Below are 15,930 nucleotides of genomic sequence, written 5' to 3' on the forward strand. Positions count from 1 at the left end.
TGGCTGCACTTGGCTTGTGCTTTGTGGGTAGAGAGCAGGAACCAGCTGGTGGTGACTGTTCCAGCCCTCCCCTTGTAGCACAGGGAGTAGAATTTCCCTTCTCTCTTCCAGGTCACTGAAGTTGTAATGATCTATGACGCAGAGAAACAGAGGCCCCGAGGTAAAGGCTGATCTAGTTTGTCCTTGAAATTTCTTCATACTCTCCTATAGTCAGATGGCAAACTATTTCACACCATCAGAAAAGGTAGATTTTTATTTTTTTTTCCTCCTATGTTGCCTCAGGAAAAAGAATAATTCACTGGGCAAACATCACTTCAAGTGTAGACTCTTCATCTCCAGCTTCACTTGGGTCTGTGCATTTCAACTTGGATGTTTCATGCTCATTGATGGGTTGGGGTTTTTTTAATAGTTGAATGAAATTTGATTCTCAAGTCACTCCTGTGGCTTAAGGTACTTTTGAGGGGGGAAAAAATCAGCAGATTTTCCTCCTGTTGCACATGAAAGGTACGTTGGGTCTGTAAGTGCATGTGGGGTGCTCCAGCCAGAGCACGAGACAGGACAGAATCCATCCATCACCTGCTTTTTGTTTTGGTTAAATGGCTTCACCTCAAATTAAAGAAAAACTCTCCTGAAACAACACAAAATAATTCTGAAATATATATATATATGTATATTTTTAATTGGGATATACAATTCCTGTATACCAGATTGCTTTGTAAGAGGGGAGGAGAATAAAAAAACCCCAAAAACCTGAAAGATTCACTAGATATTGAATCAAGCTGGGAACCTTTGGTCAAAATATGAAGCAATTCCATGTCACCCACGTCCCTTTGCATCCACCATTTGTTTGCCAAGGAAGAGGCAAGATTTTGGCACGTGAAGCTTAGCTGTGCTCCCACCCTGTAGCATGTTGGACATGCTAGAGAATAGTTTGCCATCTGAACTTTTCATTTCTCTTCTGCTTCATTATTAAGAAATATATCCTTCACTTCATATTTATTAAGCTGTTAAGTCTTAGTTTTATTTTTAATTTAGACATACATCCTTAGTGACATATTTAAGTGTTTCATAGTAAAGTATGGTAATGTTAAGTAAGTTCTTTTTTTTTGTTTCTTTTCTCTCTGTGAATTGTTGGACTGTGATTAACGATATCTCTTTAGATTTCTTCTCTCTAGGTGATAATTTATCACAGAGGTACAGGCCAGTTCCGCAGTCAGAGGAGGGACGGGCTTTGTCTTTTATTGGAGTGTAAACGAAGTTTCAATATATTTGTTTTTTTTGTTTTCTTGCTTTAGCTACCCTAATCTTCTTCCAGCAGATACCTTTGATTTAAGCAGCACATAAATTCATCTGTTTCAATGCTTTAGAGCAGCTGGTTTTGGATAGAGGAGACAAAGGCACTGGCATTCAAATGTAATTTGGGGCTCAAGTTCTAAAATATTTCAGTAATTATTGTATCATCTCTATCTTTGCAATATTTAATCCCAGCCTTGCAGCCTCTGTGCAAAAGGTACTTAAACATCATGCCTGGTCTGGATTAATCCTGTCTCAATTAATGGCTTCTCTGCTTTAAGCTCTACTAAAAGCAACACAGGCAAAGGAGGGCTTGGGGTGCAAAGCACAAGTGCCAGGTGGGGGAGAGGTCTTGTCTCCACCCACAGAAGACTTTCTCCCCTAATTAATCAGACTTCTTAAGCACTTCTTGAATCCTCTCTCTCTCTGCCTTTTGTTTCTGTGCTGTTCTGGGCTTTTTTTAGTGTGCTGACTAACACATCTCCCAAAATGGCCCTGGCAGTCCCTGGGGGTGCTAGGAAAAATTCCTCGAGTTTGTATTGGGTACTCCTGGTTGTGCATCCCAGAACACATTTTCTCTTGCCTTTTTCTCTGTGTTCTCTTGCTGTTCTGTCCCCTTACCCTTTTAATAATTGTAGATAAAATTCCAGAGGCAGGTTCAGTGCCATCTCTCCTCAGTCCCTTCTGAATTTTGCCTTTTCCCATTCACTTTACCACCCTTCCTGTGGGAGTGCACATTGCTTTACTGGTAGGAGGAGGGAACATGATCCCTGTTCTAATCCCTGTAGCATCCATTCACCTCCAGCTCCTCAGGAGGCACCAAATTCTCAGGTGATGTCCTTGAGGAGCTGACTGGGGTCAGGTGTCCACGTGATCTTTGCTTCCTCCCAGTCCTACCTGCTCCTGCCAGCTCTGCCTCATCCAAACTCTCCCCCACCCCAAGCACAGCAGCAATGGCACATCTCTGAAGGAACCAAGTGGCTTTGGTGCACTCTCAGCTTCTCCTGGTTCCACCAGCTGGGAAGGGATTTCCAGGTTCTTGCTTTGTCTGTTCTCCTCCTCTCTTGGCTGCAGACCAGCTCTGTCGCTCTGGTTTGCTCCTCTTGGGTTCCTGCTGGATGCAGTTCATTTCTCCAGCCTTTAACAGAGTCCTGTCCTTCAAAAGCTAAAGCTGCAGGTGGTGGATTTCATCACTTCTGCTTAAAACTTCACCTTGGAGTTTTGCTGTGCTACTCTGATTTCTGTACTCTTCTTTACCTTGTGCTGTCTGACCCTTTTAAATCCCCTTTTTAAAATTTATGTATTGCTTTTCTCAATGCCCTCTTGCCCTCCCTGTTCCACCCCTCCAACCCCATCCCACAATCTATTCCCCTCCTTTAGCTTTGGAATCAAATTTAACAACAACCTTCACATCCAGATGGAATCCATTGTTTTTCTTCCCCATCTCTTTTTAGACAAAGGCTGGAATACTAAACGTGATTTAAATACAAACACTTTTCCTTTGGCTCCAACCCTCGGATTTCTGGTTAACTCAGACAAATATATTGTGATGAAATGCTGCTCTCAGCTTCGAGGCTGCTTTCATCACAGCTCCACAAAACTTCGTTTATACTGCCAGTCTCTTGTGTGTGGGAAATGCCAAGTTTTTTCCTTTTTATTTTCAGTTTATTTTAGTGATGTCTTTTGCTCTTGTTGCTGACAGCAGAATTTGACCTGCTGGAATCTATTTTGGCCTGTATCTTTGTGTATTTTTATATATATATATATATATAAACTTTCTCTACACTAGGCCTCTTTGGGCTTACCCAACACAGTTGGATAAGCGTGGAGAGACATTCCCGTGCTAGATCTGTATTCTGTAACGCTTTAGAGCAAGATTTGGCTGCTGTCAGCACTAGCTGCAAAGCAAAAACGCAAACCAAGGGGGAAATCTTGGGTTTCAGAAAAGCAGAACCGCATCCATGTTCCATAAACGCTTCCCACGCCGCACCTCGGGTTTCTTTTTCTAATTTTTATTGCTCTCCCCCCTTTCCCTCCCTCCGTAGCTAATCCAAAGAATGGCACAATTCCTGTACTGCATGTGTCCCTCCCTGCCCTGGGTTGTCCCCACCAGCAGCCAGGGGGTGATGGCATGAAGCAGCCGCCTTGTCCTGGGGGATTAACCACTATTTTGCCACTCTCTCGGCTGTGTCAGCAGCTACAACCTACGTGCAGTGGTTCTCAGAGTCACCTCCAAAAGAGGAGCTTTGCCTCCTTTCCCAGAGGTTTTTTCTCCAAGCATCAAAAGCTGCTGGATCCAGCTGAGCTGCCAGCAGCCAGGGCTGTGGTCAGGTGGAAGGGAATGAGCCACCCATTGGGAAGTTTTGGGGATTTTTTCAAAAGGAAATCAATAGGAAATACAAGAAATGAAACGGATTCAGGACATGGCAGCAACACCGCGTTCTGTGTGAGCAACACCTCACAGGGGGCTGCCTTGTTGGGAAGGAGTAACACCTGTTCTGTGCTTTTTCTCCAAGGTGTGGAAAACTTGAGAACCTCTGATGTAGGTTGTTAGTTTCTGAAGCTTCTCATTCATCCATGGAGTGGTAAAATTTCTCATGCTTTAACAGCTACATTTCAAAACTAACTTTCTTTTCTATGGAAAATATTCCCTAACTGGAAGCTGGGCTAAGGGATTGGGAGGAAGTTGCTTTGCAGCTTTGGGGAACAGGGATATATGATAGGTTTTCCTTGGGAAATTAGCCTGAATCAAAGGGAGGAGCAGCAAAGTTGTTTGACTTCAATCTGCTATCCCACAAATCTTTTGATTTTAGCAGTTTTTTTTCCATTTCCTGGTAGGTGGATGAGGAATAAAATCAAATTAAAAGCCGGTTAACAAGCTCAGTTCGAAGCTGCATGCGCACAATCGAGACGAGGCACTAAAGCCTCTTCACAGGAAGTATCCATTGCAATTTCCTCAGAGTTTTTGCCAATTGAACACAAGTGTCGTTATCTGAAACCCCTGCTTGAACCCTTGGTCTGCCCCTAATACTGTTCATCATCCTGTTTTGTGTCACAACACCCTGCTACCTTGATTCACTCTTCGTCGTTGGCTAGGTTTTGGATTTATTACTTTCGAGGACGAACAATCAGTGGACCAGGCTGTCAACATGCATTTTCACGACATCATGGGCAAAAAAGTGTGTAGTTGTAGTTTTATTTTACCTTAAGAAAGAACCAAGTCTTGGGCAACGAGCGATTTCACTGGGGAATCCAACTGAATTGTTGATGGGAGAGCACAGCAGTCCAAATTCAAGGCTTTATCCATGGAGGTGGGGAAAGTCTGAGTTTGTGGAGAAGGGCAGTGAGGATGGGGGCAGCCTGGGGAAGGGAGGGATGGAATCCTGAGGATTCAGGCTGTGGGCTCTGCTTGGGGTGAGGCCTTGTGTGTACAGACCTGGGGGCTGCTCTGGCTGAGCAGATGAACTGAGATCATCGTCTCTGGGGTGAACTGGTGCTCACTGCCTCTGCTTTGAGCACTCTTGTGGTGCAAGGAGAGAAATCAGCGATTTCCAGCTGTTGGAAAAGCAGAATCCCAGTGAAATCCGAGTTCTTCAAGGCTTGGTTTAAGATACCACTCCTTCAGATGTGTACTTGATACTCAAATCTTGAGGTGGTGTCAGACGATCTGCTTTATATAATCTTAAACTTTAAAAGAAAAAGGGAGAAAAAAAAACATCCTGAAGGATTGGTTTTTTAAAAAATTGGGTCACTTACTGTGAAACTTTGATACCAACCCACGTACTCTATATAGTATTTAACCACAATGCAGTTAAGTGACCTCTGGTTGTTTCATCTTCATACTGTGTTGTCAGCAAACGGGGCTTGGATAGGCAGGAATTTTTTAGGCTCCTTTGATGTTACTCAGCAAGGAACATATTTTTACCTGTGGAAGAAAAAAAAAAAAACAAAACAAAAACCCAAACCTAAAAGCAAAATAAATTGTTGCAGGACACCCAAGTTTTAAAAGAGTAATTTAAAGAGAAATGAACCACAGGAAATTCTGGTAAATTTAAGTCCTTGCACGGCTTTAAGGTACATCCAGATTTTAAACTAAATGTTAAAACTGCTAAACTTGAAGTGAGGGCGTTCAGGGAGACGCAGAAGATTCTCACATTCCTTAAATTATGTGCAGTGTTTGAGGTTTTTAATTGTCTTTAAAGTCTTTTATCTGCTGATATTTCATAAGCCTTTCCTTAGCTAGCAAGGGACACACTCACTCTGCATATCAGTGCAGTTCTGGTTCATTTTGCAGTGTAATAATCCCTTTAATTGCTGTGAACCTGTTTTGGGGTGCAGGGCTGGGTGGTTCCCTGATAATGGGAACAAAGGAATGGACTTGTGGGATCCAGAACATCAGTCCTTGGTTCCTGGTGTGATGCTCCCAGGTGGAGTAAATCACACAGGGGTGTGTAAGGATCACCTGTATCCCCCCAGTATTCCCTGATCTGCCCTTGGGATTGCCTTCAGCAAAACCCTCAAGTGGGAGCTGATCCCACAAAGCAGCAGATCCAAATGGGAACAAAGGATAAACATCCCCAGGGTGCTGGGAGAGGATGGGAGAGCCCAGTGCGAGCCTGGATGTCCCCTCATTGCTGCTGACACAGCACTGGGACTTGGACTTCTGTGTTCCCCAAACAAACCCAATTCCAAACTGAAATAATTGATTTTTGCCCTTTCTCCCCCCCCCTTTCAGTGACAAAAAAAAAAACCACCAAAAAATAAAATCAGGATTCAGGGATTATTAGCTCAGGTTAAAAGAGTTGCCTCAGTTCTTGGGGTAAGCTGGGCTCTAGGCAGGTGTGGAATTTGAACCTCCCTATTGCACAGGGAATTTTCAGTCCTCACTTTGGCAGTTCCCTGCTTCCAAGTGTGCACTGAAAAATTAATGGGATTCTTCCACAAGGATTAATGAGCTCCAGATCCCCTGCTCGCTCCTTCACTGCCTAATCATGCCTGCTTTAAAAATGGTATCTCTGTCTTTTTGGTAATTAAAAAGGTATTGCTGAAATGAATCCATATGTTGTTGAAAGGAGGGGGAAAAAATTAAAATTGCAAGAAGGCCTCTGCTTTTGTAAGCAATAACCGAATTCCCTCAAGGCAAATGTGTTAAGACTCATTAATTTGAGTCCTTTGAAAAATTCCCTTGGTTCCTCTCTGGAAGGGCCTTGAGCTGACAGAGATTTGGTTACTGTCATGTCTCATGTCCTTGGGGCATTGGCAGGGGGGGTGTGGGGGGCTTTGTCCTTGCCTTGTGCCTGTTTCCTGTTTGTTCTCCAACATGAATGGCTTTTAAGACATGGCAGGAAGAATTCTGAATACTTTATTTTCCATACTACTCAGGCCCATTGATGATTGAGATTTATTTTCTTTGTACTCTGGCACCCATTAAAATTAATCATGAAAAAAAAAAGCCTCAAATTCAGCGAGTGCTGAGAGGGTTTCATTAAATCAGAACTGGATTTTTTTTTTTTTTGAGAGGTTTATGTTGAATGTGCAGCTTATTTTAAGTAGGTCAAATGCACTTATTCCATGGCTGGGAACACTAGGACATTTTATCTTGGAATGAAATAAGTTAAGCACTGTGGTTACTGATTTTTAAAACAGGAAGGGTTTTGTTACTGACTTAACACAGTATGAAGATTGCTTCTTATTGACTCAACTGTCCATTTTTATTACTTGCATGTTTGTTTACTTTTTTGTTAGATGTAATGTAAGATTCTCTTATCACATCCATTCCCTCTGACATTGTTTGAGTTAACTGAGATTCTTTAAGCGTTAGCCTGGGGAAGGTAAGTCTTTATCTTCCATTAGACATTTAAATAAAATCTTAAGTTTAAAAAAAAAATACAACAATACAAAAAAAAAATCTCAAAAAATGTGTGTTTCTCAGGTATGAGCAGAGCTGAAATTGCAGTTAGTTGGGGTGGGTTAAACTGTCACTTCCAAATGGACCCCAAACATGTTTGGTTAAAGCATTAGTACCCTTTTTCAGAGCAGCCTCTTCACTCAAAATTCTGGTTTTTTAACTGAAAACATCATCTTTGTATCTCCTGCCTTGAACATGAAATCGGTCTGTCATTAATGTCCAAGATTCTGCTGGTTTAGGTGCAGAGCTGCTGTAAGAGGGTACTGCTGTTTTAAGATTAAAGCCAACGAGACTGAAGCGATTTGTAGGATGCTTTTCTCGGAATCCCTCAACAGTAGGACTTGTAATTCCTTACCATCACCTACACTGTACCTGAGAAACATTGTAAATTACTGGCCTTAAGTTTTAATAATTAAGTACTTAGACATAAGTCATAAGATGCTAAGTGTAGTCTTAAGTGTACCTGCGGGTGTGTGTGAGGGGCCGGGGGGCGCGGGGCCCCCCCAGCCCTGCTGAGCGCTGCCTCTGTTTGTTCAGGTGGAGGTGAAACGCGCCGAGCCTCGGGATAGCAAGAGCCAAACTCCGGGGCCGCCGGGGGCCAGCCAGTGGGGGAGCAGGATCATGCCAAGCGCTGCCAACGGCTGGGCAGGGCAGCCCCCTCCGACCTGGCAGCAGGGCTACGGCCCCCAAGGTACCGCCCACCCTGACAGGGTGCCAGCCTCTCCTTGTCCTGCCCTCCCAGCTCGCCTCACCTTGGTTTTCTGGCCTAGATGTTATTCCCAGCTTTATCTCCCTGATAGCACCCCAAGATACTGCCCAGGGTGCCACCCCCTCCCTGTCCTGCCTTCCCAGCTCGCTCCACCTTGGTTTTCTGGTCTAGGTGTTGTTTCCAGCTTTACTTCCCTTATAGCACCCCAAGGTACTGCCCACCCTGACAGGGTGCCAGCCTCTCCTTGTCCTGCCTTCCCAGCTCGCTCCACTTTGGTTTTCTGGCCTAGGTGTTACTCCCAGCTTTATCTCCCTGATAGCACCCCCAAGATACTGCCCAGGGTGCCACCCCCTCCCTGTCCAGCCTTTCCAGCTCGCTCCACCTTGGTTTTCTGGTCTAGATGTTATTCCCAGCTTTACTTCCCTTATAGCACCCCAAGGTACTGCCCGCCCTGCCCAGGGTGCCACCCCCTGCCTTTCCAGCTTGCTCCACTTTGGTTTTCTGGTCTAGGTGTTATTCCCAGCTTTATCTCCCTTATAGCACCCCAAGATACTGCCCAGGGTGCCACCCCCTCCCTGTCCAGCCTTTTCAGTTCACTTCAGTTTTCTGGTCTAGATGTTGTCCCCAGCTTTATTTCCCTGATAGCACCCCAAGGTGCTGCCCACCCTGCCCAGGGTGCCACCCCTTCCCTGTCCCACCTTTCCAGCTCGCTGCACTTCGGTTTTCTGGTCTAGATGTTATTCCCAGCTTTATCTCCCTGATAGCACCCCCATAGATTTCCACCCCCCCATAGATTTCCACCCCCCAGTCCTTTGTGAGGTTTTTCCACTGCTTTTCCCAAAAAATCTGTTTCATTGGCAGAAGGCAGTGCCAGGCCTGGCACGTGTCCCAGGTGTGTCCCACCTGTTCCCTTTGGAGCTGCCTCTCCCCACATGGAATCCCCGTGGGTTGGGGGAACTCAGAGAAGGTGTTGGGAAGGCTCCAGCTGTGACTCCAGCACAACACCCCAATGCCAAATTTGGCTGATAAATGGCTTTTCAAGGATGAGGCAGTTTCAAAGGAAGTTATCAGGAAAATCTGAAAGGGATGAGGGGGAAATGGATGGCCTTGACTTTGAATTTTATTGCTTAATGTAGCTTGGGAAAGCACCAGGCAGCTCTGGTGCAGGGAGCACTCAGTGCACACCAGGAGCCCTGCAGGGCTCGGGAGCAGCCTGGGTTTGATGGCTGCAACCCCCCTGAGATTCCAGAGGCAGGATAAACATGCTGAGTTCATCCAAAGACAATTTTGATAACTTCTGGAGAAATGCAGAGGGGTAATTGAGTTGCTGTGACTTGCTTGCTTTGAGAGATGAGAAATGTTCACCTGGGGGGGCTGCAGGGAGCGTGGCTGCTCCATCCCCGCTCCACGGATGGAAGTGCAGCACAGGGATTGCTCATTTCCCCACGGTGCTGATTAACTTGAAAGCTGCAGCTGAGGGTTGACATTGTGCACAGATGTGCTAATCTGCAAACTGAGAAACTCCCATTATTTTCCATGCAGTGATTAGTAGGGAAAATGATATCTGATCTCCTGGAAAGATTAATGTCAGACACGAGCACATTTATCCTTCAATCTCAGCGCTGCACAAGGGATGGGAAGGGCTTTTTTTATGCTTCAAAAACTGCAAAAATAACTCAGATAAACCTGGTAGTAAATTAAGAATCCCTTGGATGTGTAGTCTGCTGAGGTTCTCCAGGGTTTTGTTCTCTGTAGTGCTGTAATTTCTTGCACTTGGTATGTGGCAGCTCTCGAATGCTCCATCTGATTTGGGTTTGGGAACTGCTGTCTTCATTTGCTGAATGATTCAGAGTCTTTCCAGAATTGCACATTCAGAAATAGTCCCACAATGTTGCTTAGGCCATAAAAATAGCTCTATAAGGGACACAGGGAGGATACCCAGTCTATCCCAGAGCCAAATCCTTCTTCTTGCATCATCCCTGCTCCAGAGCACGCAGCTTCACTGATGTCTAAGGCTCTTTTTTTGTTCTGTTGTAGGGATGTGGGTGCCAGCTGGACAGGCAATTGGTAAGTACATTATATGGGACCAATTCTGAAAGGAAAAAATCCTCCCAAGCACAGGGTGCAGCTTCTTTGAGCATTCACAGTGATTTTTGGATTTCTGTAGGATTTAACCTACATTTAAAAGCTTGATTGAATTTGTCCTGCAAGAACAGAGGGGAAGACAGTGGCTTCTTAGCAGCTCAGTAATGGGAGCTGACACACATCCTGCTGTTCCAGCCACATTAATTTGTTACCAAGGGATTACATGCTAAACTGCAATTATTTACAGTGGGGATACTTGGAGGACAAATATTTCCCAAAGTGAGGATTCATAGAAGGCTGAACCTGTTTGAAATGCACCCAACAGCCTTACCCCATCTAGAGGAAGCTGACTCCAGCAGCAGCTCCTTGCTTATTCATCTGCTTCAGTTTTTGGTTTTCTCTTCCTTTTCCAGGTGGATATGGACCCCCTCCTCCAGGCAGAGGAGCTCCTCCCCCGCCACCACCATTTACCTCATACATTGTCTCCACACCTCCCGGGGGATTCCCACCTCCACAAGGATTTCCACAGGGCTATGGCACCCCTCCACCATTTAGTAAGTGACCCCCAGGAGCTGGAGCACATCCAGCTTTTCCTCGTTGTTTGCTGGACTTGGATTTCCCCCTGTGTTTCACCTATCCTTAATTATTTTTCTCAGATTATATATTCAGAGCTATAATTAACTATAGCATTATTTTTTTTCTTGGATTATTTTATTCTTGGATGCAGTAATCATTTCTGTTCTCTAGTTTAAATCTGTGTTGCTAAATGAATTTAGATATATTGTGCACCATTGTCAGGACATCAGAGAGGAAACTTAAAGCTCACTGTTGGTGACCAGGGCCAAACACAGGCAGGGGTTTTTGGAGGAGCTGAAGGAATTAGGATCACAACTGGGACTGGAAATACAAATAGGATTTTAGCACCTACCTCTCAGGCCACCATTTCAAAAGTCTCTTACAAACCTGGTTTAAAGGAGGTGGAAAATAGTATCCAGTTATCTTGAGAAACTTTTTCCTCCTAAAATCCTGGATAATTTGGCTTCCTCCTCACTTGTCATGTCTGTAAGCACAGAGTTTGGCCCCCAGTTCTGCTTTATCCCTTTCTCTGTGCTCTGCCTCTGGGGGGACATTTCTCCCACCTGTGCAAGGTGTTGAGATCTTTGGGCTGTGGGGGTGACCAACGTGTTGAGGTGAATCTGTGCAGCCACTGGTCCCAAACACCTGGGGTTTAATGGCCTCAGAAATGTTGGTTTTAAATGGTACCTTCTCTAAGCCAAGCAGGATGTTGATGTTCACCTGTTCTGTCCTTGCAGGTTTTAGTTATGGTGCTCCACCTCCTCCACCTGACCAGTTTGCCCCCCCTGGAGTCCCCCCTCCGCCTGCCACTCCAGGGGCAGCACCACTCGCTTTTCCTCCACCACCACCACCATCTCAGGCAACTCAGGACATGAGCAAACCCCCGACTGCTCAGCCAGAATTCCCTTACAGTCAGTTTGGTGAGTAACTGCTGCAATTCATCCCCTTTCCCTTTAGTCCTGGCTGCACAGTGTTGGACACAGTTTGCTGCAGGCACTTCTCCAGGATGGGAATGCTCCCACCAGCTCAAGCCATCCTTAAATCATGCAATGTTCTAGCCAGAGGGAATTTTCTTAGCTCTAAAGTGTTGCTTTTGTGCTGTAAAATAAGCTTCAGGGATTTGTGCACTGCCAGGATGAATTCCTGGTTTCCACTCTCCCCAAACCTGTAGCTAAAACTTCCACTCCAAGAGCTTCACAGAGCTTGTAGTGAACTTTTTTATTTTTGTGTCTCCAGACCTTGGAGAACAGACTTGAAGAGTAAAAGCAGCATGGAGAGACAGGCAGTGCATGTGTAAGGATCCAAACCTGGTGCCTTTTCCTCCCTTTTCTCATCCCTTCCCCATCTCTCTGGAGGTGCAGTTCTGTGCAAAGCTTTGTTGTGCTCTGTAGGAAATTTTGAGGTAGAAGGCACTGAGCTAACAAGTTTTACAGCAGGCAGGCAGTGCTACAAAAAACAAATTCTTTTAAAATCGCTAGACAAGTGCCTGTGCTCCAGAGGAAAATCTCTGCTGCTGCTCCCTGAGGGAGCTCAGAGGGAATTCTCATTCTCATCTTGCTCCTCTCAGCCCCGTTTCTCAGCAGTGCTCTCCAAATATCTCTACAGAGACCTCTCCAAAGAGCTCTGTACTAATGGTTTTTTTAAGGGATTGTAATTGGTCAGTTTTTACTTCTGAAGGGAATTTTGCATGCAGCAGCCTGTGGATTCAGGCTGTTCCCTGCTGGAACACGTTCTCCATGTGGTAGTGCTGCCTCAAGTTCCTGCAGAAACTGCTATGAGATGAAAACTTCACAACATTTATTTAAATAGATAATATTCAAAGTTCCAGCAATGTAAAGCAGCCTCTGAATGAAGATGAGCCTTTGAGATGTGTTTGTGAAGCTGCATGTTCTCATGTTGATGAGTTTGAAATGTTTTTTCATTTGTTTCTTACACACCTGATTTCATGGATAGTTTTGCCCTTGGTGACTCAAAAGTTTTTCTTGTTCTGCCAGAACTTGGCTCTTTGCAGACTCTTTTTGGAGTGGGTTGGACTCTTCTAAATAAAGCACAAATCCCTGCACAGCCAGTTACATCAGTGAGGAGCAGCCAGGGTTTGGGATGTGTTGGAAGTTTAGGAAGGATCTGATGGAGAAGGACTCTTCATCCTGGAGCTGTGGTCACAGGACAAGGGGAATGGCTTCAATCTGGAAAAGAATAGGTTTAGACTGGATATTAGGAAAAACTTCTTCACTATGAGGCTGTTGAGACCCTGGCATGGGTTTTCTAGAGAAGCTGTGGCTGCCCCATCCCTAGAAGTATCCCTGATTTGCATATATTTACATAAATGTGTAAAGCTTGTGGGCTTTTAAGAGCCACACAGTTCCCTAATGAGCACGAGGCAGTGTAAGGTTTATCCTGGGCATTGTCCTAAATCCTTCAGTGTGTGCAGCCAGCACTAACACTCACCCTGCAAAATCAAATTAATTACATTAATTTAAAATAATTAAGAATTCATTATCTCCGTGCGGTCCCCTCAGTTCTGACCAGGATGGGTTTGTGTGCTCCACACCCTTCAGGCCACACCCCAAAGCTTTGTCTGCGCTCCCAAGGTCGGGCTGAGCAGGGAGGAGGAGCCTCAGGCAGGTCCTGGGAAGATTCCTGGTGTTCCCTGGGGCTGTTGGAGAGGGTGAGAGGCAGGGACAGGGCTCAGGTGTTGGGGTTGGGGTTTGTGTTGGGGCAGTGCAGCTCTTCCAGCTGGGTGAAGCCCCCCAGTGAGCTGTGCCAGGCCAGGCTTTATCCTGTGATCCATCCAGGCTCGGGTTTGGAGCCAGGTGCTCAAACCACGCAGGGGAGCAGAGCCAGGCATGGCACTCAGTGAGTCCTGAGTGGCTCTGCAGGTGTGTGCTCTGGGTTTGCTTCATCATAAACAACCTGAGCTCTGTGCTGAGCTGTGGTTTGCACCATTGTGCAGGGACAGCAACTCCAGGGTTGTGTTTTTCCACTCCCAGCCTCATCCCTTGGCAAACAATCCCCTTGTAGTTTTAGGCTCCTGCTTATCTGTGTCTGAACAAATGCCAGGAGGAGCATTTGCAGCTCCCAGAGCCCGAGCTCGCTGTGTTTGAGTGCTCATTAGTGCCAGCAAGTCCTTGAGGGACAGGCAGAGCTTGAAATTGAACTGCTGAAGATGTGCTAAGAGACTTTGTTTGGGATTAAGAGAGTTAAACCCGCTCTAAGCCTGCACAGAGAGAGGCAGCACTGCAGAAATGCTCTTGGTAATTAGGAGCCTTAATAGCATCTTTCAGAGCAGGGGCTGGCACTGATGCCAGGATTAAGAATCATATTTAATTATGAGGATTTGAATTAAATTTCTCAATTTCTCACTCGTCTTAATTTCCATCTAGTTGTAAATTTTGTGTTGTTAGCAGGGATTGCAGCCAGTCTTTTCTCTTGGAATGGAAACCCCTGTTCTTCTCCCTATCCCTAAATTCTGCTCACTCCAGAGTGGCCTTCGGTGCAGGTCCCAACCCAAAATCCAACTGCTTCTAAGCACTCCAAAGATGGTTGAACTGGGATTGCCCCAAACACAGCTCCCCCTTCCTGCACCCCTGCTCCCTTCTGCTTTTTGCAGAAAAGGAGGAAGATCCTGCAGGACCCCGGGGCTGCTGATGCTCCCGGGCAGGGAGCGCTGTCAGGTGTGGGATTCACACCCGTGGCCACTCCTGGAAGCTCATCCTGTGCCTTTCCCTTCTCCCCAGGGTATGGACAAGACTTGAGTGGGTTTGGACAAGGTTTCTTTTCTCTTGGAAAGGAAACCCCTGTTCTTCTCCCTGTCTCTGAACTCTGCTCACTCCAGTGGCCTGTGGTGCAGGTCCCATCCCAAAATCAAACTGTTCCCAAAGCTGTGAGCAGATGGTTGAACTGCCAGCCTGGCTGGGATTACCCCAAACACAGCTCCCCCTTCCTGCACACCTGTTCCCTTCTGCTTTTTGCAGAAAAGGAGGAAGATCCCTGCAGGAGGCCGGAGCTGCTGCTGCCTCCCAGGTGTTGTTCTGCTCCTGGCCAGGGAGCGCTGTCAGGTGTGGGATTCACACCCGTGGCCGCTCCTGGAAAGCTCATCCTGTGCCTTTCCCTTCTCCCCAGGGTATGGACAAGACTTGAGTGGGTTTGGACAAGGTTTCTCTGATCCCAGCCAGCAGCCCCCTCCCTACGGAGGCCCCTCGGTGCAGCCATCCAGCGGCCCCCCGGCAGGAGGCAGCGGCTTCGGGCGGGGACAGAACCACAACGTGCAAGGATTCCACCCCTACCGGCGCTAGCCTGGGCTGCCAATCAGGGAGTGAGTGCTGCCTGCAGGGACCTCTGGGCCCAGCTGGAGCCCGGGATCCCAGACTTCTGAACTTGTGACAATCACATTACTTGATGGAAGAAAAACCTAACAACAGTTTTTTTTTTCTTTGGGGGGAGGGCGGGGGTTGGGGGCAGATGGCTTCTGAAGGCAGAGCTGTGGGTGTTTGGACTGCAGTTTTTAAAGATTTTCCTTTCTCTAACCCATCAGCACAAATAAAGAAAATGTCACTGGTTCAAATTACAGGGTTTTAAAAATGTCTTCAGCTTTAATTCAAAACTTCAGGTTTCTTTTTTTTGAAATTATTTTTCCTGAGCCTTTGTTTTACCGTATATTGTAAACTTTTATGTTTAAAAGAAAAAAAATATATACATTTACAGATTGTGAAATTTTTAAGAGAAATTTTCTACTATGTATGCTGGCTTATTTTTTAATTTAAAACAGGGTTTCCGTGAGTGCTGTCGGAGGCGGGGGAAGAGCTGCAGCCCCTCCCTCCCTCCCTCCCCACGGCAGTGCTGGGGCGGAGGGTTCCGAAACTCTGGGAGTTGACAGAAACCTGCTGAGTGTATTTTGCTGTTTGTTCTGGGGGCGGAGCTGGGCCGGGGCGGGCGCAGGAGCTGCTCAGAGGCTCCACCTGCCTCCCCTTCCCGAGGCCTCGGCCAGATGTGGATTTCCCTCAGGCAAAAAGGTTTTGGTGCGTTTGGCACTGAGCAGTGCCAAGCCCTGGTTTGAATAAAGACAAGAACCTTTGGATTAGAAACACCAGCCTGTCTCCATTTTTCTGGGTGTTTTTTTTTTGCTTTTGTGAGTGTGGGTTTTCTGGAGGAGTCCTGGGGCAGCTTTGTGGTGTCACCAGCTGTGCCCTGTGCAGGGTGGCACTGCCAGGGAGCCACGGCTGCATGGGTCTGACTGGGGGATGAGATCCAGCCTGATGTGGTGAAGGGCTTGGACCTGGTGTAATTAATCCCTGTTAATGAAGTGGAGCTGGGGCTGTGTTGGGATGTGTCTGTGCTGTGGAGGTCGCTTCGTTGCTCC

At 46.3% G+C, this 15,930-nt stretch overlaps 1 protein-coding gene across 3 annotated transcripts in view; it reads left to right on the forward strand.

Annotated features, from left to right (window-relative positions):
• The window catches only part of DAZAP1 (DAZ associated protein 1), a 25,338-nt gene extending 9,683 nt beyond the window's left edge, over positions 1–15,655 (forward strand). For 2 of the 3 annotated variants that reach the window (XM_036399490.2, XM_036399488.2), the window contains exons 6-12: positions 112–160; positions 4,390–4,472; positions 7,739–7,892; positions 9,948–9,977; positions 10,409–10,549; positions 11,309–11,491; positions 14,694–15,655. In XM_036399490.2, the coding sequence (XP_036255383.1) occupies positions 112–160; positions 4,390–4,472; positions 7,739–7,892; positions 9,948–9,977; positions 10,409–10,549; positions 11,309–11,491; positions 14,694–14,866 (813 nt within the window). In that variant the 3' untranslated portion in view covers positions 14,867–15,655. The remainder of the gene's footprint in view (positions 1–111; positions 161–4,389; positions 4,473–7,738; positions 7,893–9,947; positions 9,978–10,408; positions 10,550–11,308; positions 11,492–14,693) is intronic. The other variant, XM_054517396.1, reaches the window with a different exon arrangement.
• The last annotated feature ends 275 nt before the right edge of the window (positions 15,656–15,930 follow it).

Source organism: Molothrus ater, chromosome 26 (assembly GCF_012460135.2).
Source record: "Molothrus ater isolate BHLD 08-10-18 breed brown headed cowbird chromosome 26, BPBGC_Mater_1.1, whole genome shotgun sequence".
Lineage (NCBI taxonomy): Eukaryota > Metazoa > Chordata > Aves > Passeriformes > Icteridae > Molothrus > Molothrus ater.